This window comes from Thamnophis sirtalis, unplaced genomic scaffold (assembly GCF_051295495.1).
Source record: "Thamnophis sirtalis isolate CommonGarterSnake01/CBP01778 unplaced genomic scaffold, rThaSir2_p1.2 scaffold_3, whole genome shotgun sequence".
Taxonomy (NCBI): domain Eukaryota; kingdom Metazoa; phylum Chordata; class Lepidosauria; order Squamata; family Natricidae; genus Thamnophis; species Thamnophis sirtalis.
The window spans coordinates 20,844,136-20,870,508 of record NW_028261383.1 but is presented as its reverse complement, the minus strand read 5'-3'; the positions used below and the strand labels follow the sequence as shown (position 1 = coordinate 20,870,508).

Genomic DNA, 26,373 nt, shown 5'->3' with positions numbered 1-26,373 from the left:
GAAAACTCCTACAACTTTGGCTTTTATATAGTCACACTTGCTGATGATAATTTATCAGGAGCACTTGATTAGCAGCATTTGGCTGCTACTTCGCCTTTTCATACCTATGGAAGCAGTAAGAGTGTCCTTAGTTTTTTATAGTTTTTCACTTCTCCATTTTGGCTTTTTTAACAAAAAGGTTTTTGAAAAAGATGATTTGAGTCCAATAGGTTGTTCATTTGAGGTTATATTTACCCATTTTTAAGAACTGTGTCAGGCCTGCAGCCGGTTCCTTTTGGGTTTTTTGGCCTGCCACACTAATGTTCTATTCTACTATGCTGTTTCATTAGTAGGGAATTGGGATGGGGAATAGTAAGGAGTAGAATGTGATGTTGCCAAAATAACATTCCTTTCTAGAATCCAAGGTCATCCTTTGTTTCTACACCTCTGCGCCTGACCGGAACTGGATCTGGGTGGAACTGCCAGCATAACAGTGGAAGATTGGACCATCTGATGGACGTGTGGGTGTGGGGGCAAGATCATGAACTTTCAACTGGGTGGGGACTTCCGGGGAGGGGATTGCCGTTGTCGGCAGCTTAATGGAGCTGCCCCCAGATTCCTGGTTCGTTATCTATTTAATATCTATTAGATATCTCTTTTTTCAGGCAAGAAAAAAGCAGAGAGCGACTCAGTCGGCAAGAGTCTTCTTTGAAGTTCGCAGTTTTTTTTTGTGGGGGCTGCGAACGGAGGGGAAGAGTCAGCCAAGGCTGAGTCATCTACTTCGGCCAGAAAATCTCAGCTGTTTTTTTTACAGCACAAGGCGAGAAACCGCCCCCCCCCCCCCTTGGACAATTTTTATAACTATGTTATTGAAATTAATACAGGCAGAGACTGAACTTGAGAACTTTATTTTTTTTTCCCCTACCAAAAATCCCAGTTTCAATGTGATAAAAAAAAAACCTTTGTGTAATTGGTTCTAAGATGGCAATCTTGTAGCTTTCGCATTTGTATATTTTTAGCTTCCTGGCACAGCCGACAGAGAGCAAAATCAAAGGTATTGCCTGAGAGCATTCTCCGACTAATTAACATTGTTTCCTTGAAGACCTACCAAGAATTTCTTTTTCTTTTTCTTATCAATTCTTAAAAGCTGTTAAGCCTCCTTGACAATATAGAGATATTTTAAACACAGATGAATATGAACTGTTACACTACAATGCTAATTTTTTTGAGACGTGCTTTGTTACAACGCTCTTTTTTGAAATCTTTTGAAAAACCTCTATGAACAAATAAAGGGGGGACTCAACACTTTCTTCTCTTGCAAGTTACATAACGGGCCAGCAGAGTTCGAGTAATTCTTGACTAATTGTTTGAAATAATGGCACCAAAATCAAAGTCGGGGAGACGTCCTTTTAGCAATACACCTCATGCATTTGGCATGAAGTCGCAGCCTTTACCTTCTACGCCCCCTACTGGAGATTTGCTAACGAAAGAATTTCTTTTTGAGACACTTAGAGAATTCAGAGAGGAGATAAAGCAACTTATTACAGACTTTTGTGACAAGTTTGATACTAGGATTGCTAATACAAAGGAAGACATGATTGGACTTGTAACTGTAGTGACAGAGTATGTTGCTGGAATGGAAGATAAGCTAGAGCTTCTGGAGGAAGCCAATACCAACTTGACATCCAAAATCGAAGTGATGCAACAAAAAATTGAAAAAGCTGGAATGGAAGATAAGCTAGAGCTTCTGGAAGAAGCCAATACCAACTTGACATCCAAAATCGAAGTGATGCAACAAAAAGTTGAAAAAGCTGGAATGGAAGATAAGTTAGAGCTTCTGGAGGAAGCCAATACCAACTTGACATCCAAAATCGAAGTGATGCAACAAAAAGTTGAATATACAGAAAAACAAGTCGTTATGATAAATTATAAAAAGATGGAGCTTGCATTAAGAATCGGGACTGCGTGAAAGGGAACAGGAGGACCTGAAACAGATTTTCTCAGAGGCCTTCAGTCATCTGGTGGGAAGACCGGGAATCAACTTTGATTGGCAGATTGAAAAAATTTACCGCCATAATTCTTGGACGGCAAAACAGAGACAGCTCCCTCGAGATGTAATCATATATTTTGCTACAAGAGAGTCTAGAAATCGGATACTACAAAAGTCTTATAATACCAAGCTACAAATTGGCGGACAGGATTTGATTGTCTTCAAAGAAATACCACCCCAAATGTTAAGAGCCAGGAGAGATTACGCTTTTCTAGTGGAAGAACTCAGAAACTGTCAGATACAGTATAGATGGGATGTGCCATTTGGTATTATAATTACACTTGGTGAGCAAAAATATCGTCTCAACTCTGTATGGGAAGCCCGAGATTTCTATTATAAGACCCTGAAGGTGGGACATTCTGAATCATCTGGATCCGGAGAAAGACAACGAGAAGGACAAGATAAACAACAAATTATACAACCAGAAGATAGAAAGCATCATCTTTCCTTCCCGGTAGGGCAAGGGATCAGAGAACAAGGACCTAGCGGTACGACTACCAGACGAATGGGGAAATAAGGCAGACTGCAACAACTTTAATAGTTATTGGCCATTGATTAAGGAGTTATGTCCGAACTTTTTATAAAAGAGAAAGAAAATATTTTGCTATTTCAAACAGCCTCAATCTCGAACATGGTCAATACTTTGTGACTTCTGTCATGCAAAAGAAAAATGACATAGTTGCATACTGAAGAAAAGATATTGACTTGATGGATAATTATGAACTTTTATATAAATTACTGATGATTTATTTTCTGGGGCGAAGAGGACGGAGATTGTGGTGGGGGTTCTTTTGGATCATGGCCCAGTTTGGATGGAATTGGGAAGGGTAGTGTAGGTAAGAAGATCTTGGAGGTCGAATGGGAGCTATTTTGATATGAAAAGTATATTAATGATTGTAAAAATTGCTATTTGAATGTCATGTTCGGAATATGAATAAGGGCATATTTAGGGAATTTCTAGGAGACCCAAGAAAAGCATATATGAGAGGAGTAATAATGAATATAAAAATATATATGTATATATATGTACGTATATATATATATACATATATATGTGTGTGAAGGTGTGTATGTGTGTGTGTGTGTGTATATATATATATATATGTGTGTGTGTGTGTGTGTGTGTTTCTTTTTGTGCTGATAAATAAATAAAGAGAGACTAGTATAGATCTATTTCAAGCTATTTAGCTCTCATCAGCTAGCCATACTCTTACTGGGATTCGAACCTGTGCTGTATTGCATCTTAGGCAAACGTCTTAGCCATCAAGCCACAGGTCCCTTCCTTATCAGCTGAAGCCAGGGAAGAAGGTATATATTAGTGTCACAACCCCTGGTAAGCCCCAATTAAAGGCAACAGTAAAAATATTGGGTTTCTGTCGTGATGGACTCTTGTGACGAGCCGATTGACAGATGTTGGAGGCAGTTAGCTTCCTCCCATAATTGGGGTTTACCAGGGGTTGTGACACTAATATATATATATATATATATATATATATATATATATATATATATATATATATATATATATATATATATATATATATATATATATATATATATATATAGTTGTTCGGGTTTTCTCCCGCGTAGAATTGGAGATGTCTTGGCGACGTTTCAACGAAGTCACATTCGTCATCTTCAGGCTGCTGCTGACTACTTCATGTTTGGTGTTTCCAGGAGTAGGAACACCAAACCTGAAGTAGTCAGCAGCAGCCTGAAGATGACGAATGTGACTTCGTCGAAACGTCACCAAGACATCTCCAATTCTACGCAGGAGAAAACCCCGAACAACTAGAGACCTACATACTAACACCCGCGAAAACCTCAGAAAACAAATATATATATATATATATATATATATATATATATATATATATATATATATATATATATATATATATATATATATATATATATATATATATATACATACATACATACATACATACATACATACATACATACATACATATATATATATATATACACACACATATATAGAGATATAAATAAAGGCAAAAAAAAGTTGGAAGAGGAAATCAAAAGAAAAATTCGAAATGTATCTAAATTGTGTTATAGAGGAAGGAGGCGCAAAGGGAACAAAATTAATGGGTTTGGAAATAGACAGAACAAAGCAAACTGTTTAAATTTGTGTAATGGTGAGAAGCTGAGTTTAATGTATACGAACAATGTAAACTGCTCATTATGGGACTAAGAAACTCCAGATAGTTTATGTTTAACATTAGTAATAACTTAAACTGTTTAAAATTTGGGTAACAGTAAGAAGCTGAGCTCAATGTTGAGATATTTTAGACTGTGATTGTTAAAATGCTATACCGTGTACGGGCCCTGGGAAGTCGGGGGGAGGGAAGGGAGGGGGGGTTCTGGGGGGAGGGGGGAAATACAATATGTGTTAAATTCTAAAGTACATGATTCCACTTGTATACTGTGGCTTTTTAATGTTAGTGTTAAAATAGAACAAGCTGAATATATTGGAAGGTAATAGAAGTACACCGAAGGGAGGAGTTGAGTGAAAGAAGAAGGAGAGTGGAGAGGTTGAGAGAGAGGAGGAAGAGAAGGAAGGGAGGGAATGGATTAAGAGAGGGAGTGATAGAGGGGGGGAAAGTAGGTAGTAGAGGGGTATGTAAGAAGGAAGAATGAAAATTGGAGGGGGTTGAAAGAGGGTGTATGGTGGGCCAAGGAGGTATATTGGGCTTGTATTGTAGAGGGCAATTTCTATATAAGTGAGGGCTGTGTTTACTATTCAATGTTATATGCCCCGGTTATGCACAGTAAACATGTGATTGTATAGAATGGAATGGAAATAAAATTTTTAAAAAAAATCATGAATTTTCAACTGGGTGCGGAAAACCCAGGAAGCTGAGATTTATGTCTTCCCAGATGTGCCAACACATCTCTTAGTAAATCGGAACTTTGAGCAATACTTTGCCATGGACTCTGATTTAATTTTGGATGTTATTTGAAACCCTGACAAACTGCTAAGGACCAGATGATTTTTAGTATGTGATGATATGTAAAATCATAGAACTCGAAGAGGGTGTTCCTTCTTTTTCACCTGACTGTATTTGATGATAACCCTTTTCAGGGCTCAGAATTTGTGACTGACCCAAGTCAACAAGTGAATTTAATGATTGAATGAATATTTGAATTTGGATCTTGGTAGTCAAATGAATCATAATGAATGTCAGAGGTTATTCTACCATTGTGGCATTTTTGCTTTTCATTCATACTTTTTCTTTTTTCACACGTTTTGCAACTGTTTATAAAATTACATTTTTTAATTAAACTTATAGACAAAGAGGATGGCTATAACAGCACTCCGGATGACTGAGAATAACAAGCAACATTGAAAAGGAAAGCCAATCAAGCCAGAAATCAAAGTATTTTCCATTTCCCACTGATTAGGGGCAAAAGGCAGTTCCTCTTCCTCCTCACTGACTGGCTGCAGCTGCATGCTTTCCCCAAGCAAAGCCTCAGGACTCCTGCTGCAGCTGTGCTTCAGCCAAATCCTTGTCAGACAACTGACTGGAGCCATTGATCAACTCCCCTCCAGATGTGCCAGGAGGTGATTCATCTTCCTCTGAACTGACATCTGAAGAGTGATCTGGGAAAGCATCTGAAGGAGTCATCACAGGCAGACAGTAATACAGGCCTTGAACTGGGAGTAAGAAAACAGTAGCTGTCATCAAAGCAAAACTAAACAGGGGATCACACCTCAATAATATCCGTGGTGGAAAAGCTCCATAGATGTCCCTGTTGTGGGGAAAGCACAGATTGCAAATCACAACTGATTATGCATAAGACGATCCACACTGGAAAAAAGCCATATTAATGCTACAAATGTGACAAAAGCTTTTGTCAGAATAGTTCTCTTGTGGTTCATAGAAAGACCCATAGAGGACAGATGCCCTACTACTGCTCTCAATGTGGTAAATGCTTTCGCAAGCATGGCAATCTGGTGATATATAAGAGCAGTCACACCAGGGAGAAACCATGTGAGTGTACAGTTTGTGGAAAAAGATTCATTGCAAATTCCCACCTGGTGAGACACCAGAGGATTCACACAGGAGAGAAACCATATGAGTGTGCACAGTGTGGGAAAAGTTTCAGTCAGAATTCCGACCTGGTGAAACACCAGAGGACTCACACAGGAGAGAAACCTTATGAATGTCCAGAGTGTAAGAAAAGTTTCAGTTACTCTTCTGTGCTTGTGAAACACCGGAGGACACATACAGGAGAGAAACTATGAAAGGATCCAGATTGCAGGAATGATTTCCATATCAGGCCTTTATACCTTTATACACAAGGGAGAAACTTCAAATGTCCATCTATAGGGTTTCAGAAGTAAATCACCTCTTATTCAGGGGTGGGTTCCTGCCAGTTCTAACCTCTTCTATAGAACAGGTTCCACAAATCTACCGTGCCATTTAGAACCGGTTCCAGCTGCCTCCCCCTGCACCATGCTTGCCCCGCCCATCGCTCACTGATTTTTTTGGCAGCTGTCAAAAAAGCCAACACAGTTCTAGGCTACATAAACAGAGGGATAGAACCAAGATCACGTGAAGTGTTAATAGTACTTTATAATGCATTGGGAGGGCCACACTTGGAATACTGCATTCAGTTTCGGTCACCACGATGTAGAAAAGATGTGGAGACTCTACAAGAGTCGAGCAACAAAGAGAAGAGCTACAGAGAAGAGCAACAAAGGTGATTAGGGGACTAGAGACTAAAACATATGAAGAACGGTTGCAGGAACAGGATATGTCTAGTTTAATAGAAGGACTAGGGGGGACATGATAGCAGTGTTCCAATATCTCAGGGGTTGCCACAAAGAAGAGGGAGTCAAACTATTCTCCAAGGCACCTGAGGGTAGAACAAGAAGCAATGGGTGGAAACTAATCAAGGAGAGAAGCAACTTAGAACTCAGGAAAAATTTCCTGACAGTTAGAACAATAAATCAGTGGAACAGCTTGCCTCCAGAAGTTGTGAGTGCCCCAACACTGGAAGTCTTTAAGAAGATGTTGGGTAGCCATTTGGCTGAAACGGTATAAAGTTTCCTGCCTAGGCAGGGGGTTGGACTAGAAGAGAAGACCTCCAAGGTGCCTTCGAACTCTGCTATTTTATTGTATAATCATGCAGGACAAGGGAGTGTGGGAAATTATCATCCAGCCCACTCCCAGAAAATTAGATATCCTAGGAAATATTGAAAAGGCAGAATATTTCTCTGGATGTGAAAAGAAAGAAACATGTTTTAAGAGAGAGAATAGTTGCCTGTAGTTTCCTGTCCATCCCCACTTTGTCAATGGGCCATTGAGAAGGCCAGGCTAGTCACTTTACATAATAAAGACTTCACCAGCAGCTACAGCAGGAAAGCATGATAATATTGGCCCTTTACTCAACTGGCCACATGGCATCTGAGAACTCATTCATACCTGGATTCAAAACACAGCCTAGAGAATAGCTCCTGCATGGTCCCATGGGTGTCTGACAATCAATCAGAATACATTTCTTACACAGTAACAGGAAACAGAGAGGTGGGACTAAACAGGGTATAAAAAGCCTAGCAAGCCCCTTCTTCAGCCCTTCTCTTCTTCTCCACCAATATTAAAGCATGTGATCACCTTTTCTATTCAGGGCTCAAGCCATGTTGCCCTGTCCACCAATAAACCATCTTTCCAAGCAGCCTCCATTTCTCCAGTGTCTTTTTAGCAATAGCAATAGCAGTTAGACTTATATACCGCTTCATAGGGCTTTCAGCCCTCTCTAAGCGGTTTACAGAGTCAGCATATTGCCCCCAACAATCCGGGTCCTCATTTTACCCACCTAGGAAGGATGGAAGGCTGAATCAAACTTGAGCCGGTGAGATTTGAACTGCAGAACTGCAGTCAGCTGAAGTAGCCTGCAGTGCTGCACTCTAACCGCTGCGCCACCTCGGCTAGTTTTTCCCCACTTGAAGTCCCAGAAGGACATTTCTTTGCTCAGGAGAAACTGCTTTTTTTGTACCTTAACGCTTTAGACCACATTAAGGAATTGTGGGTGCACTGAAAATGTTGGCAGCCTCCAGGAGATCTTCAACAGGTGGGAGGGGTGAAAGGTGTGCGGTTAGTAGGCCCAAGGCTTAGGTAAAAAAGCAATGTAAAATTTCACATGTAAAGGCTGTTTCACCTTGCAGATCAATCTGATGGAGATGACCTCACTATTGAGTTGAGGAGAAAAGGGATCTTGGTTTTGATCACAGGGTTTCCAGCTTTATTAGCAAGTGCTCTTGATGATAGCAAGACTAAGATCCTGGCATATTTGTGGCATCTCCCTGGTGGCGGCAATGTGAGGAAAGCAATATACAGTGGGAAATGGTTCATTTTTAAAAACACATTGTGTAAGAACCATCAATAACTTTTTACAAGGAAAAAATGAGTATTGTCAGGGTTGCTGTGATCATTATGGCAAGGCAAGACACAGTTGGCTCAAACTGTGCTTGAGCGTATAAGTTTATTAATACTGTAATAATAAAAATTGTGCGCACTCTGAAACGGCAGTAATGCCAGCAGCAACCCACCCCTGACCTGGGTATGTGTAATTCAATGCAGAGAACGGCTAAGAGATAGAAGTGTTTCACTAACTGAGGGTCTGACACAGAAAAGAGGGGTCGACCTATTCCCCAAAGTGCCTGAAAGTAGGACAAAAAGTAACGGAGAATTATATATATTTTTAAAAAATCCTTCCTAGAATTGAGAGAGTCCCTGTGGGTGAATCCAATCAATCAGTGGAACAGCTTTGCCTCCAGGAATTGTGGGAGCTCCAACAATGGGATTTTCTAAAGAGGAGACTGCACAGCCGTTTGTCCAGAACGGTATCGGGTCTCCTGCTTGGAGAGGTGGTCCTTCCAACTCTCATTCCGTAATTCTGTCCGAACTTCAGGATCCTTTAAGACTCCGCACGTAGCGAAACTTCACGTGCTAAATAGTTTCACATTGCATGTAATCAGTGGAAACATCTGGCAGATGCCTGAGGCAGAGACAGGACAAGCCTGTTTTTCGACCTCCGAGGACGAGAAGGTGGCCAGATAGGCAGCATCCGCATTTAGAAAGCCAACACAAGAGCGGCATCTGTCGGAGCTAAAACTGAAACCATCGAGTACTGTGTTGCTAGACAAGATGGGGAGGGTGAGCGAGGAGACGCGCAAAGGATCTTCCTCTTCCGGATCACTCATGGGAGGAAGGTGGCGTGCAGAGTGTTATTTGTGCTCTTCCAAGGAGACATCAGCTGGAAGGTGAGTTGAAGACAAGTCGGAAGAGAGTCCGGGAGCAATTTGGCCTGTTTGCTTCGGGTGCTGTCAACCCGTGAACATTTATGATGGTCGCAGCATCCCACCATCATGATCCCCATTTGTGACCCTCCCATCTAGTTTCTCATAGGCAAAGTCAGTGGGGGATACTGGAAAGAAGTCGTAGCCATGTGAAATTGCCTTTATCAACCCACAGAGATTCGCCTAACAACTGCAAAGGGACAGATGTAAGTTGGGACTGTCAGGTGACATCATGCTTCCTGATCAGGCTGCTTAGTGACACAAATGCCAGTCCCAAGCGTGAGGACTACTTGAATGGGGATGTCACCAGAGGGATTGTGGACAGTAGGACAGTATTTTCTGCCCTTATTTGGAGCTGAGGACTTCCATGGGTATAACTGGTGCTTCAAATCGTGCAGGGGTTTTAGGCATCATTTCATTAGTTAAAGCCCCCACATCTCTAAAGTTAGCTCAGAAGGTTTGACTTAAACCATCTTGGGACATTTTTCAGGCTAAAAACATGGATTTTTCCACATATATACCTTTGTAGATCTGTGTACAGCTGTAGATTTCCCCTCTGTATGCTTATAGATATATAATTATCTATAATTATACAATTATAGATATTCTAAAATATCCACAGCACTTCCAGATATGTAGTCATGTGAAATACAAAAGTCCACCCTCTTTGAGATATATGGTTTTACATACAAAAATACAATAAAAATCATCCGGTCCTTAGCAATTCTTAAAAATGGGTAAATACAACCTCAGATGAACATATGGCATATTACATCATGTCACCATTTATTCTACAAAAGAAAAGACAAAATAGAGAAACCATGGGTGAAAACCTAACACTTTCTGATGTGGTCTAAGGTTTCCTACCTAAACAGGGGCGTTTCAGTTGAAGACCTCCAAGGTCCCTTCCAACTCCTATTCTGTTCTATTCTATTCTATTCTCACCTTTAGCAGCAGTAACTTCAAGTTTTCTGTATGACTTCATCAGTTTCTTGCATTGTTGTGGAGGGATTTTGGCCCACCCTTTACAACATCGCTTCAGTTCATTGAGGTTTGTGGGCATTTGTTTATGCCCAGATCTCTTGAGATCCCACTACAGCATTTCAATCAGATTGAGGTCTGGACTTTTGTGGATTTGCTGGTAAGCTTGCAATCATTGTCCTGTTGCATAACCCGATGTTGGCCAAGCTTTAGTTGTTCTTTAGCTGTTGGACAGATGGCCTCACATTTGGCTCTAGAATACTGTAGTATAGAGAAGAGTTTATAGTCAACCAGAAAACTCCTACAACTTTGGCTTTTATAGATGTAGTCACACTTGCTGATGATAATTTATCAAGAGCACTTGATTAGCAGAATTTGGCTGCTACTTCGCCTTTTCATACCTATGGAAGCAATAAGAGTGTCCTTAGTTTTTCACGTTTTTTTCTCTTCTCCATTTTGGCTTTCTTTTTGTAAACAAAAAAGATGACAGGTGTAATTTGTTGTTCATTTGAGGTTACATTTACCCATTTTTAAGAACTGCTAAGGACCAGGTGATTTTTCCTATGTGATGATATGTAAAATCATAGAACTCAAAAAGGGTGTTCCTTCTTTTTCACCTGACCGTATTTGATGATAACCCTTTACAGGGCTCAGAATTTGTGACTGACCCAAGTCAACAAGTGAATTTAATGACTGAATGTGTATTTGATGTTGGTAGTCAAATGAATCATAATTAATGTAAGAGGTTATTCTAGCATTGTGGAATTTTTACTTTTCATTCATACTTTTTCTTTTTTCACACATTTTGCAACCGTTTATAAAGTTACATTTTCTTTGAAACTTATAGACAAAGAGGATGGCTATAACAGCACTCCGGATGACTGAGAATAACAAGCAACATTGAAAAAGAAAGCAAATCAAGCCAGAAATCAAAGTTTTTTCCATTTCCTTAAAAAACCACACAATTCTTCTCTTTCCCGAGCAGGTGATAGAGAAAAAAGAGAAAATCAAGAAGAGATTTTGAGCTGGACAAAGTAGTGTGTGTGGAATTCAAGGATACATTACATGAAAGATCAAGGGAGATTATTTTTCCATTCAAAACAAGAGGGAAATACCTGGAAGTCAGTGGGGAGGAAAGGATCAATTGGATAGTGATATAGGACAGAGAATAATGCAGGCCTCGCTCTGGGAGGAAGAAAATCGCCACTAAATCAAAGCATCACTAACCAAAGGATCATCCATATTTTTGACTTCCTCAGAAATATTGATCGCCCAGGAATTGGGTAGTCACATAGTATGCTGTGCCGCTCACGTACAGACACGTAACTCTGGTTTCGTGGGTTTTTTAATAATCCCCAGCAACTCCCTTCACCAAAACCCCAGAACAGTCCCAATTAAGTCCAGCAACAAACAGACCAATGCTAGTCTACAGTGCAACGGCCAAAGAGTACACAAGGCACCTGGACGTTTCCTCATCAAAATAAACCTACCAGGCAAAACTAAATCCACAATACAAGAGGATTCACGAGGCAAGAAATGTCCAGAGTTCACAAGGCACGAACAAATGAAGGCATGGTGTCAATGTAAAGTGAGGCAAGAGTCACACCAACCATAAAACACACAGCTAGGAAATGAGGACGTCCCCAGCATCGGTTCTCTCTTTGTGCTGTGCTAATTAGCCAGCTTCCGTTGCAGCCCTTAAAGAAGGGCGAGGCTTTCCCCTCGCGAGTAATCTGTCTGACCTCTGTTCCTGCCTTTTCTCTGCCTTGGATTAGGGGCAGAAGGGAGTTCTTCCTCACTGACTGGCTGCAGCTGCATGCTTTTCCTCAAGCAAAGCTTCAGGACTCCTGCTGCAGCTGTGCTTCAGCCAAATCCTTGTCAGACAACTGACTGGAGCCATTGATCAACTCCCCTCCAGATGTGCCCAGAAGTGGTTCATCTTCCTCTGAACGGACATCTGCAGAGTGATCTGGGAAAGCATCTGAAGGAGTCATCACAGGCAGATAATAATACAGGCCTCGAACTAGGAGGAAGAAAACGGCTGCAATTAAAGCAAAATTAAACGGGATCACACATATTTTTGACCTCAATAATATCAGTGGTGCAAAAGCTCCATAGATGTGCCTGTTGTGGGGAAAGCACAGATTGCAAATCACAACTGATTATGTATAAGACGATAGACAGGAAAAAAGCCATATTAAGGCTGCGAATGTGACAAAAGCTTTTGTCAGAATAGTTCTTCTGTGGTTCATAGAAAGATCCACAGAGGACAGATGCCCTACAACTGCTCTCAATGTGGTAAATGCTTTCGCAAGCATGGCAATCTGGTGATACATCAGAATACTCACACCAGGGAGAAACCATGTGAGTGTCCAATTTGTGGGAAAAGTTTCATTACAAATTCCCACCTGGTGATACACCAGAGAACTCACACAGGAGACAAACCCTTTAAATGTACCGATTGTGGGAAACGTTTTGGTTACAATTTCACTTTGGTGAGACACCAGAGAACTCACTCAGGAGAGAAGCCCTTTGAATGTCCTGATTGTGCGAAACGTTTCAGTCAGAATTCCTACCTGGTGATACACCAGCGGATTCACACAGGAGAGAAACCTTATGAGTGTCCTGTTTGTGGAAAAAGTTTCCTTGCAAATTCCCACCTGGTGAGACACCAGAGGACTCATACTGGAGAGAAACCATATGAGTGTCCACAGTGCGGGAAAAGTTTCAGTCAGAATTCCAACCTGGTGAACCACCAGAGGACTCACACAGGAGAGAAACCCTTTGAATGTCTTGATTGTGGGAAAAGTTTTGGTTACCATTCAAATCTTGTGATACACCAGAGGACTCATACTGGAGAGAAACCCTTTGAATGTCCTGATTGTGGGAAAAGTTTCAGTGAGAATTCTCAACTACAGATACACCAGAGGATTCACACCGGAGAGAAACCCTTTGAATGTCCTGAATGTGGGAAAAGTTTCAGAAAGAATTCTGACCTAGTGAACCACCAGAGGACTCACACAGGAGAGAAACCTTATGAGTGTCCAGTTTGTGGAAGAAGTTTCATTTCAAATTCGCACCTGGTGAAACACCAGAGGACTCACACAGGAGAGAAACCATATGAGTGTCCACAGTGTGGGAAAAGTTTCAGTCAGAATTCCAACCTGATGAATCACCAGAGCACTCACACAGGAGAGAAACCCTTTGAATGTCTTGAGTGTGGGAAAAGTTTCAGTTACCATTCTAATCTTGTGATACACCAGAGGACTCATACTGGAGAGAAACCCTTTGAATGTCCCGATTGTGGGAAAAGTTTCAGTCTCAATTCCAGTCTAGTAATACACCAGAGGACACACACTGGAGAGAAACCCTTTGAATGTCCTGACTGTGGGAAATGTTTCATTCAGTATTCCAACCTGGTGATACATCAAAGGTCTCACACCGGAGAGAAGCCCTTTGAATGTCCTGAATGTGGGAAAAGTTTCATTCAGAATTCACACTTGGTGAGACACCAGAGGACTCACACAGGAGAGAGACCATATGAATGCCCAGAGTGTAAGAAAAGTTTCAGTTACTCTTCTGTGCTTGTGAAACACCGGAGGACACATACAGGAAAGAAACTATAAAAGGATCCAGATAGTGGGAATGATTTCGATATCAGGCCTAAAATTATAAGACATGTACCTTTAAACACAAGGGAGAAATTTCAAATCTCCTTCTATAGTGTTTCAGAAGTAAATCACCTCTTATTCAGGGGTGAGTTCCTGCCAGTTCTAACCTCTTCTATATAACAGCTTCCACAAATCTACCGTGCCATTTAGAACTGGTTCCAGCTCCCTCCCCCTGCCCGTCTGAACCACGCTTGCCCTGCCCGTCTCTCACTGATTGGCTGCCCCGCCCGCCCGCTAAGAATCCTATCTAAACCTTAAAGTCTTAAAGCTGTCAAGTTTGAACATCTCTGGGATTATTTTTCTAAAGGGTTAGGGGTGCAAGGATCTGTAACTTGACAGCTTTAAGACTTGCGTGCTTCAAATGCCAGAGTTTCTGAGCCAACATTTTGGTTGCTTAGCAAGAGCATTGTTAAAAGTGAGTTTCACCACATTTTACAAGTTGGCCACGCCCACCCAGTCACATGATTGCCGAGCCACTCCCACTCGGTCACATGGCTGGCAAGCCACTCCCACAAAGCAGGCCACACCTACAGGAGAGGTTCTAAAAAAATTTGAAACCCAGCACTGCTCTTATTGCACACATGAGGCAAAAGTTGATGAGCTTAGAGAAGGCTTGAATTTCATTTCTATTTTTTAAAATATATTTTATTATTTACATATAAGTATATCGAACACAGTTTGACTGTCCTGGTGTTTCATCTGCCATAGAAACTAAAATGAAAGACAAATAACATATATACTACTTACACAATGCTAGTCTTATACAATTATTATTGATCAATGAATTCATTCTAATAGATAAATATAGATATATTTCAGGTCTACTTAGTCTAATTTTTTCATGTTCTGACTTTCACCTCGTGTTTCCAGCCATTGATAAAATCTATTCCATGCGTCATAATCTGTCTCTCCTTCATTTGTTTTAATTCTAACATTAGTCTATCCATTTCTGTGCATGTTAATAACATCCTTATTATCTCCTTTTCTGAAGGGTTATTTTCCCTTTTCATTGCTGTGCATTGACCATTCTCGCCCCTCTTAGAATGTGAAGTATTAGGTATATTGAACCTTTGCTATAGCCTTCTGTTATAATACGTAATAGAAATAATTCTTTCTTGAATTCTATGCGTTGCCCAACTAATTTTTCTAGCCACATCTGAATTTATAACCAAAATCTTGCTTTTTTACAGGTCCACCACATGTGGTAGTATGTGCCTGGTGATTGTTTACATTTCCAACATTTTGGGAATATGTTGCTAAACATTTTAGCCAATCCTGCCGGGGGGGGGAGACGTCACCCATAGAACGTTTTATAAAAATTCTCTTTGAATGGTGTGGCTAATGTCAATTTCCTATTTCTTTCCCAGAGTTTTTGCCAAGGCACAAGGCAAGGCTGCCCAATATCTCCACTTTTGTTTATTCTAACATTGTAAGGTGGAAAATGGTAGGCTGTTAAAAGCTAACTACCTGTTTCTACTTATCAGCAGATGTTTCTGGGTATTTCCTTTTGTGAAATTACTGCAAAGAGGCTTTTGGGTGGTGTTTTTTGTACGTCGATTATGGAATTTCCACATTTCAGCCTTCTACCGTGGTGTCCTTGGATTTTGAGCCCCAAATTCCCTAGCCAGCATACAAGTAGTTCTTGAGATACAACTGCAATGGGGCCTTCCAGTGACGGTTGAGATCCTGCTTTGCTTAATTAACCCCACCCCCTGCTCTTACTGATGTAGTTACATGAATGGGCGAGTTATGAAGTGGAACACTGGATACCTCAGGTGTGGGGAAACCCTTGGAGGAGGGACGCAGGGCCAGGCCTCCTCTACATAAGGTGACCAGACGTCCCGATTTCAACGGGACGGTCACGCTTTATAACAATTTGTCCCGTGTCCCGGGGCATTTTTAAAAAGTCCCGATTTTCTGGCTTCATGTTGAAAGCCCAGTGGATTTTCTTAAGAAATCCTAACCGGGGCAAGACAAAAGACATTCTGTCTAACCTGTCTCTCTGTCTCAGTACTTTCATTGAAGATATTAAAACTTTAAAACAAAAAAACGGACTCCCCCCCCGCACCCCTTTTACCTCATTTTATAAGAAAAAAAATGACCTAGTACCATAGAGCTCCAGGAAATACGTGGCTAGAGAGGTCGTGAGTGTTACTTCCTAAATTTTCCAGAGGGGAGGGGCACGGAGGTTGGAGGGCTGCTCGTGTGGAAAAAAATGGTGGCTTCTTTGAAAAATATTTCCCTGACTAATTTCACCATTTCAATTTGCTCAGTTCTTTTTATTAACATCTACATCATTCTGGGTTGACTTGGAGTGCAAGCCTGCTGGTAAGTGAGCTGGGTTTTTTTCTTTTATTTTTTTAATGTATTTTAAAATAATATTTATTGTGCATAGGATTTTTTAAAATTCTGTGTGGATTCTTTTTTTAAATTGTCTTAGACTATTTTAAAAAAGATTCTATCCAAAATAAATTGAAGTGAAACCATGTTTAAAAATTCTATTCACAATACTTTGAAATATATTGTGCATAGAAAGAATAGTTTGAAATGTTTTACTTCAATTTATTCTCTGTGGATTCTTTTTTTAAATTGTCTTACGCTATTTTAAAAAAGATTCTATCCAATATACAAAATACCAGTTGCAGTTATTCACTTAAGAACTGTGGCAAGAAAGGTGGTATAATGGGCTTAGTGACCAAAGTTACAATGGCATTGTAAAAAGTGACTGATGACCATTTTTCACACTTAGCGACCATTTTCACACTTAGCGACCGTTGCAGCATTCTCATGGTCACGTGATCAAAATTTTGATGTTTGGCAACAGTTACAATTTATATTTGCAAATTGTAGTTATGTTGAAATAAAAAAAATATTGCAATACTATTTTTTCGTTATATGAAAAATTTTGTTGCTCCGTATAAAATTTTTAATCAAGCCTTTCCCCCCCCCCCCCCCCCGGTCAAAGGTGTCCCTCTTTACCAATCTGAAAATCTGGTCACCTTACCTCTACACCAAGCCTTGGGTCCTTCCCTGACAGAGTCTCTTTAGGCCTATTATTCCCACACAGTGTACCCCAGGCTTTCCCAAATAGGACTCTCCAGGCCCCACCCACAGGGTCCCCACAGGCTTTTTTCCTCTCCTCCTGGGTCCCTGCAGTCCTTAGCCCAGACCCCCACCCTACCAGGCCTCACACTCTCCTCCTCTGTTTCTTTTAAAGACCTCTGATTCTCATGTTGGGAAAGGAAGGCATCTCTGGGCCTCGTGACTCTGTTCTGGAAGCAACGGTTATTTTCAGTGTCCCTATTATTCATCCCTGGGCCACAGAGTGTACTTCTGGAAGCAGTTGCCATTTTGCCACACCAGCTTCAGGGCCAAAAGGGCGGCTGCTTCTGGGACATAATATCATAATATAATATAATAACTGGCTGACCAGCCGCACTCAACGTGTAGCCCTCAATGTAACTGCATCTACATGGAGGGAAGTATGCAGTGGAGTGCCCCAAGGCTCTGTTTTAGACCCAGTACTCTTCAACATCTTCATCAATGACTTGGATGAGGGAATAAATGGGGAACTCATCAAATTTGCAGATGACACCAATCTGGCAGGAATAGCAACACTCCAGAAGATAGGCTTAAGACACAGAAGGATCTTGACAAACCTGAACATTGGGCACTATCTAATAAAATGAAATTCAATGGTGAAAAGAGTAAGGTTCTACATTTAGGCAACAAAAACGAAATGCACAGGTACAGTATAGGTGGTACCTTGCTCAACAGTAGTAACTGTGAAAGGGATCTTGGAGTCCTAGTGGACAACCATTTAAATACGAGCCAGCAATGTGCAGCAGCTGCCAAAAAAGCCAACAGTTCTAGGCTGCATAAACAGAGGGATAGAATCAAGATCACATGAAGTGTTAATACCACTTTATAATGCCTTGGTAAGGCCACACTTGGAATACTGCACTCAGGTTTGATCACCACGATGTAGAAAAGATGTGGAGACTCTCAAAAGAGTGCAGAGAAGAGAAACAAAGATGATTAGGGGACTGGAGACTAAAACATATGAAGAACAGTTGCAGGAAGTGGGTATATCTAGTTTAATAGAAGGACTAGGGGAGACATGATAGCAGTGTTCCAATATCTCAGGGGTTGCCACAAAAAAGGAGTCAAAACTATTTTCCAAGGCACCTGAGGGTAGAACAAGAAGCAATGGGTGGAAACTAATCAAGGAGAGAAGCAACTTAGAACTGAGGAGAAATTTGCTGACAGTTAGAACAATTAATCAGTGGAACAGTTTGCCTCCAGAAGTTGGGACTGCCCCAACACTGGAAGTCTTTAAGAAGATGTTGGATAGCCATTTGTCTGAAACGGTATAGGGTTTCCTGCCTCGGAAGCGGGTTGGACTAGAAGAGCTCCAAGGTGCCTTCCAACTCTGCTATTGTATTGTATTGTATTGTATTGTATTGTATTGTATTGTATTGTATTGTATAATCATGGGGGATAAGGGAGAAACTGATTTTTTGTATCTTAACACTTTAGACCACATTAAGGAATTGTGGGTGCACTGAAAATGTTGGCTGCCTCCAGGAGATCTTCAACAGGTGGGAGGGGTGAAAGGTGTGTGGTTAGTAGGCCCAAGGCCTAGGTAAAGAAGCAATGTAAAATTTCATATGTAAAGGCTATTTCACCTTGCAGATCAATCTGATGGAGATGACCTCACTATTGAGTTGAGGAGAAAAGGGATCTTGGTTTTGATCACAGGGTTTCCAGCCTTATTAGCAACTCCTGTGTGCTCTTGATGATAGCAAGACTAAGATGCTGGCATATTTGTGGCATCTCCCTGGTGGCGGCAATGTGAGGAAAGCAATATACAGTGGAAAATGTTTCATTTTTAAAAATACATTGTGTAAGAACCATCAATAACTTTTTACAAGGAAAGAATGAGTATTGTCAGGGTTGCTGTGATCATTATGGCAAGGCAAGACACAGTTGCCTCAAACTGTGTTTGAGCGTATAACTTTATTGATAATACTGCAATAATAAAAATTGATTGGTGGCCATACTCTGAAACGGCAGTAATGCCAGCAGCAACCCACCCCTGACCTGGGTATGTGTAATTCAATGCAGAGAATGGCTAAGAGATAGGAGTCTTTCACTAACTGAGGGTCTGACACAGAAAAGAGGGGTCGACCTATTCCCCAAAGTGCCTGGAAGTAGGACAAACATTAACGGAGAATTACATATTTTAAAAAAATCCTTCCTAGAATTGTGAGAGTCCCTGTGGGTGAATCCAATCAATCAGTGGAACAGCTTTGCCTCCAGGAATTGTGGGAGCTCCAACAATGGGATTTTCTAAAGAGGAGACTGCACAGCTGTTTGTCCAAAACGGTATCGGGTCTCCTGCTTGGAGAGGTGGTCCTTCCAACTCCCATTCCGTAATTCTGTCCGAACTTCAGGATCCTTTAAGACTCCGCACGTAGCGAAACTTCACGCGCTAAATAGTTTCACATTGCATGTAATCAGTGGAAACATCTGGCAGATGCCTGAGGCAGAGACAGGACAAGCCTGTTTTTCGACCTCCGAGAACGAGACGGTGGCCAGATAGGCAGCATCCGCGATTAGAAAGCCAACACAAGAGCGGCATCTGTCGGAGCTAAAAGGAACTGAAACCATCGAGTACTGTGTTGCTAGACAGGATGGGGGGGGGGAGAGGTGACGCGCAGAGGAACTTCCTCTTCCGGATCACTCATGGGAGGAAGGTGGCGTGCAGAGGGTTATTTGTGCTGTTCCAAGGATGAAAGCATCAACTGGAAGATGAGTTGAGCACAAGTCGGAGGAGAACCCGGGAGCAAGTCGGCCTGTTTGCTTCGGGTGCTGCCAACCGGTGAACATTTATGATGGTCGGAGCATCCCACCATCATGATCCCCATTTGTGACCCTCCCATCTAGTTTCTCATAGGCAAGGTCAGTGGGGGATACTGGAAAGAAGTCGTAGCCATGTGAAATTGCCTTTAACAAGCCACGGGGATTCGCTTAACAACTGCAAAGGGACAGATGTAAGTGGGACTGTCATGTGACATCATGCTTCCTGATCAGGCTGCTTAGTGACACAAATGCCAGTCCCAAGCGTGAGGACTACTTGAATGGGGATGTCACCAGAGGGATTGTGGACAGTAGGACAGTATTTTCTCCCCTTATTTGGAGCTGAGGACTTCCATGGGTATAACTGGTGCTTCAAATCTTGTGGAGGTTTTAGGCATCATTTCATTAGTTAAAGCCCCCACATCTCTAAAGTTAGCTCAGAAGGTTTGACTTTAACCATCTTGGGACATTTTTCAGGCTAAAAACATGGATTTTTCCTCATATATACCTTTGTAGATCTGGGTAGAGCTGTAGGGTTCCCCTCTGTATGCTTATAGATATATAATTATCTATAATTATACAATTATAGATATTCTAAAATGTCCCCAGCACTTCCAGATATGTAGTCATGTGAAAAACAAAAGTCCAACCTCTTTGAGTTATATGGTTTTACATACAAAAATACAATAAAAATCATCTGGTCCTTAGAGGTAAATACAACCTCAAATTAACATATGACATATTATATCATGTCACCATTTATTCTACAAAAGAAAAGCCAAAATAGAGAAACGTGTGAAAACCTAACACTTTCTGATGTGGTGTAAGGTTTCCTACCTAAGCAGGGGCGTTGCACTTGAAGACCTCCAAGGTCCCTTCCAACTCCTATTCTATTCTATTCTATTCTATTCTATTCTATTCTATTCTATTCTCACCTTTAGTAGCAGTAACTTTTCAGTAATTGTTTTCTGTATGACTTCATCAGTTTCTTGCTTGTTGTGGACAGATTTTGGCCCTCCCTTTACAACATCACTTCAGTTCATTGAGGTTTGTGAGCATTTGTTTATGCGCAGATCTCTTGAGATCCCACTACAGCATTTCAATCAGATTGAGGTCTGGACTTTGACTGCCATTGCAACACCTTGATTCTTTCCTTTTTCAGCCATTCTGTTGTGGATTTGCTCTTGAGCTTGCAATCATTGTCATGTTGCATAACCCGATGTTGGCCAAGCTTTAGCTGTTGTTTAGGTGTTGGACAGAAGGCCTCACAGTTGGCTCTAGAATACTGTAGTAAAGAGAAGAGTTCATAGTCAACCAGAAAACTCCTACAACTTTGGCTTTTATAGATGTAGTCACACTTGCTGATGATAATTTATCAAGAGCACTTGATTAGCAGCATTTGGCTGCTACCTCGCCTTTTCATACCTATGGAAGCAGTAAGAGTGTCCTTAGTTTTTTACGTTTTTTCTCTTCTCCATTTTGGCTTTCTTTTTGTAAAAGAAAAAAGATGACAGGTATAATTTGTTTTTCATTTGAGGTTACATTTACCCATTTTTAAGAACTGCTAAGGACCAGATGATTTTTCCTATGTGATGATATGTAAAATCATAGAACTCAAAAAGAGTGTTCCTTCTTTTTCACCTGACCATATTTGATGATAACCCTTTACAGGGCTCAGAATTTGTGACTGACCCAAGTCAACAAGTGAATTTAATGATTGAACGAATATTTGAATTTGGATCTTGGTAGTCAAATGAATCATAATTAATGTAAGAGGTTATTCTAGCATTGTGGCATTTTTACTTTTCATTCATACTTTTTCTTTTTTCACACATTTTGCAACTGTTTATAAAGTTACATTTTCTTTGAAACTTATAGACAAAGAGGATGGCTATAACAGCACTCCGGAAGACTGAGAATAACAAGCAACATTGAAAAGGAAAGCAAATCAAGCCAGAAATCAAAGTATTTTCCATTTCCAACTGATTAGGGGCAAAAGGCAGTTCCTCTTCCTCCCCACTGACTGGCTGCAGCTGCATGCTTTCCCCAAGCAAAGCCTCAGGACTCCTGCTGCAGCTGTGCTTCAGCCAAATCCTTGTCAGACAACTGACTGGAGCCACTGATCAACTCCACCCCAGATGTGCCAGGAAGTGGTTCATCTTCCTCTGAACTGACATCTGAAGAGTGATCTGGGAAAGCATCTGAAGGAGTCATAACAGGCAGACAGTAATACAGGTCTTGAACTGGGAGGAAGAAAACGGCTGCAATCAAAGCAAAACTGAAGGGGATCACACACATTTTTGATCTCCTCAATAATTTCAGTGGTGGAAAAGCTCCATAGATGTGCCTGTTGTGGGGAAAGCACAGATTGCAAATCACAACTGATTATGCATAAGATGATCCACACTGGAAAAAAGCCATATTAATGCTACAAATGTGACAAAAGCTTTTGTCAGAATAGTTTTCTTGTGGTTCCTAGAAAGACCCATAGAGGACAGATGCCCTACATCTGCTCTCAATGTGGTAAATACTTTCAGAAGCATGGCAATCTGGTGGTACATCAGAGGACTCACAACAGGGAGAAATCATGTGAGTGTCCAGTTTGTGGAAAATGTTTCATTGCAAATTCCCACCTGGTGAGACACCAGAGGACTCACACAGGAGACAAACCCTTTAAATGTCCTGATTGTGCAAAACATTTTTGTGACAATTATACCTTGGTGAGACACCAGAGAACTCACTCAGGAGAGAAACCCTTTGAATGTCCTGATTGTGCGAAACGTTTCAGTCAGAATTCCTACCTGGTGATACACCAGCGGATTCACACAGGAGAGAAACCTTATGAGTGTCCAGTTTGTGGAAAAAGTTTCCTTGAAAATTCCCACCTGGTGAGACACCAGAGGACTCACACAGGAGAGAAACCATATGAGTGTCCTGATTGTGGGAAACGTTTCCTTACAAATTTCCACCTGGTGATCCACCAGAGGACTCACACAGGAGAGAAACCATATGAGTGTCCACAGTGTGGGAAACGTTTCAGTCAGAATTCTGACCTGGTGATCCACCAGAGGACTCACACAGGAGAGAAACCATATGAGTGTCTGGAGTGTGGAAAAAGTTTCAATCAGAATTCCAACCTGGTGAGACACCAGAGGACTCACACAGGAGAGAAACCATATGAGTGTTCACAGTGTGGGAAATGTTTCAGTACCAATTCCAGTCTAGTAATACACCAGAGGACTCACACAGGAGAGAAACCTTATGAGTGTCCAGTTTGTGGAAGAAGTTTCATTTCAAATTCCCAATTGGTGAAACACCAGAGGACTCACACGGGAGAGAAACCATATGAGTGTCCACAGTGTGGGAAAAGTTTCAGTCAGAATTCCAACCTGGTGGACCACCAGAGAACTCACACTGGAGAGAAACCCTTTGAATGTCTTGATTGTGGGAAAAGTTTCAGTTACCAATCTAATCTTCTGATACATCAAAGGACTCATACTGGAGAGAAACCCTTTGAATGTCCTGATTGTGGGAAAAGTTTCAGTCACAATTCCAGTCTAGTAATACACCAGAGGACACACACTGGAGAGAAACCCTTTGAATGTCCTGACTGTGGGAAATGTTTCATTCAGTGTTACAGCCTGGTGATACATCAAAGGTATCACACTGGAGAGAAGCCATTTGAATGTCCTGAATGTGGGAAAAGTTTCATTCAGAATTCACACTTGTTGAGACACCAGAGGACTCATACTGGAGAGAAACCCTTTGAATGTCCTGATTGTGGGAAATGTTTCAGTCAGAATTTTGACCTGGTGAACCACCAGAGGACTCACACAGGAGAGAAACCTTATGAGTGTTCAGTTTGTGGAAGAAGTTTCATTTCAAATTCCGCCCTGGTGAAACACCAGAGGACTCACACAGGAGAGAAACCATATGAGTGTTCATAGTGTGGGAAAAGTTTCAGTCATAATTCCAACCTGATGAACCACCAGATGACTCATATTGGAGAGAAACCCTTTGAATGTCCTGATTGTGGGAAACGTTTCAGTCTCAATTCCAGTCTAGTAATACACCAGAGGACACACACTGGAGAGAAACCCTTTGAATGTCCTGACTGTGGGAAAAGTTTCATTCAGAATTCACACTTGGTGAAACACCAGAGGACTCATACAGGAGAGAAACCGTATGAATGTCCATAGTGTAAGAAAAGTTTCAGTTACTCTTCTGTGCTTGTGAAAAACTGGAGGACAGATGCAGGAGAGAAACTATGAAAGGATCCAGATTGCAGGAATGATCTCCATATCAGGCCTTTAAACCTTTATACACAAGGGAGAAACTTCAAATGTCCGTCTATAGTGTTTCAGAAGTAAATCACCTCTTATTCAGGGGTGGGTTCCTGCCAGTTCTAACCTCTTCTGTAGAACAGGTTCCATAAATCTACCGTGCCGTTTAGAACCGGTTCCAGCTCCCTCCCCCTGCCCGTCTGCACCAAGCTTCCCCCGCCCATCACTCACTGATTGGCTGCCCCGCCCACCTCTAAGAGTCATATCTAAACCTTAAACTCTTAAAGCTGTCAAGTTTGAACATCCCTGTGATTTTTTTTCCAAAGGGTTAGGGGTGCCAGGATCTTGTAACTTGACAGCTTTAAGACTTGCATGCTTCAAATGCTAGAGTTTCTGAGCCAACATTTTGGTTGCTTAGCAAGAGCATTGTTAAATGAGTTTCACCACATTTTACAAGTTGGCCACGCCCACCCAGTCACATGATTGCCAAGCCACTCCCACTCAGTCATATGGCTCTCAAGCCTCTCCCACCCAGTCACATGGCAGGCAAGCCATTCCCACAAAGCAGGCCACACCTACAGAAGAGGTTCTAAACAAATTTGAAACCCAGCACTGCTCTTATTGCACACATGAGGCAAAGGTTGATGAGGTTAGAGAAGGCTTGAATTTCATCTTTTTTTAAAATATATTTTATTATTTACATATCAGTGTGACTGTCCTGGTGTTTCATCCGCCATAGAAACTAAAGTGAAAGACAAATAACATATATACTACTTACCCAATGCTCGTCTTCTACAATTATTATTGATCAATGAATTCATTCTAATAGATAAATATACATATATTTCAGGTCTACTTAGTCTATTTTTTTCATGTTCTGACTCCCACCTTGTGTTTCCAGCCATTGATAAAATCTATTCCATGTGTCATAATATTCTGTCCCTCCTTTGTTTTTTTTAGTTCTAACGTTAGTCTTATCCATTTCTGTGCATGTAAATATCTTCCTTATTATCTCCTTTTCTGAAGGGTTATTTTTCCTTTTCATTGCTGTGCATAGACCATTCTCGCTGCTCTTAGGACATGAAGTATTAGGTATATTGACTCTTTGCTATAGCCTTCTGTTATAATACTTAATAGAAATAATTCTGGCTTGAATTCTATGCGTTGTCCAACTATTTTTTCTAGCCACATCTGAATTTGTAACCAAAATCTTGCTTTTTTACAGGTCCAACACATGTGGTACTATGTGCCCGGTGATTGTTTACATTTCCAACATTTTGGAAATGTGTTGCCAAACATTTTAGCCAATCTTGCCCGGGGGGGGGGGGGGGAATTGCCACCCATAGAACATTTTATAAAGATTCTCTTTGTATGGTGTGGCTAATGTCAATTTCCGATTTCTTTCCCAGAGTTTTTGCCAAGGCACAAGGCAAGGCTCCCCGATATCTCCACTTTTGTTTATTCTAACATTGTAAGGTGGAAAATGGTAGGCTGTTAAAAGCTAACTACCTGTTTCTGCTTATCAGCAGATGTTTCTGGGTATTTCCTTTTGTGAAATTACTGCAAAGAGGCTTTTGGGTGGTGTTTTTTGTACGTCGATTATGGAATTTCCACATTTCAGCCTCCTACCGTGGTGTCCTTGGATTTTGAGCCCCAAATTCCCTAGCCAGCATACAAGTAGTTCTTGAGATACAACTGCAATGGAGCCTACCAATGCCGGTTGAGATCCTGCTTTGCTTAATTAACTCTACCCCCTGCTCTTACTGATGTACTTACATGAATAGGCGAGTTATGAAGTGGAACACTGGCTACCTCAGGTGTGGGGAAACCCTTGGAGGAGGGACGCAGGGCCAGGCTTGCCGTCCAAAGGCCTCCTGTACACCAAGCCTTGGGTCCCTCCCTGACAGAGTCCCTTTAGGCCTATTATTCCCACACAGTGTACCCCAGGCTTTCCCAAATAGGACTCTCCAGCCCTCACCCATAGGGTCCCCACAGGCTTTTTCCTCTCCTCCTGGGTCCCTGCAGTCCTTACGAGTTTAATAAAATTTGTATGCCGCCCACTCCCATTGGGACTCTGGGCGGCTCACAGCAAGACAAAGGAAACATTTAAAATTTAAGAATAAAAAAATACAATTAAAAGTCCACATCATCCATTCCATCTAAGCGGGGCTGGATATCAATCAAGAGCCCCAGGCCTGCTGCAACAGCCAGGTCTTGACG

The 26,373-nt window shown here is 41.3% G+C and overlaps 2 protein-coding genes and 1 pseudogene across 3 annotated transcripts in view; all 3 read left to right on the top strand.

Moving 5' to 3' along the window:
• Positions 1 to 26,373, top strand: part of LOC148047464 (uncharacterized) — a 75,418-nt gene that overhangs the window by 14,798 nt on the left and 34,247 nt on the right. The window lies entirely within an intron of this gene.
• LOC148047466 (uncharacterized) lies at positions 9,274 to 16,791 on the top strand. The gene is made up of 2 exons (XM_087711531.1): positions 9,274 to 9,562; positions 11,185 to 16,791. Exon 2 carries the CDS (start codon positions 12,611 to 12,613, stop codon positions 13,961 to 13,963), a length of 1,353 nt encoding a protein of 450 aa, XP_087567657.1. The 5' UTR covers positions 9,274 to 9,562; positions 11,185 to 12,610; the 3' UTR covers positions 13,964 to 16,791.
• On the top strand, positions 19,852 to 24,935 carry LOC148047465 (uncharacterized; annotated as a pseudogene). The gene is made up of 2 exons (XR_015696127.1): positions 19,852 to 20,064; positions 21,749 to 24,935. The product of XR_015696127.1 is annotated as an uncharacterized LOC148047465 (transcript).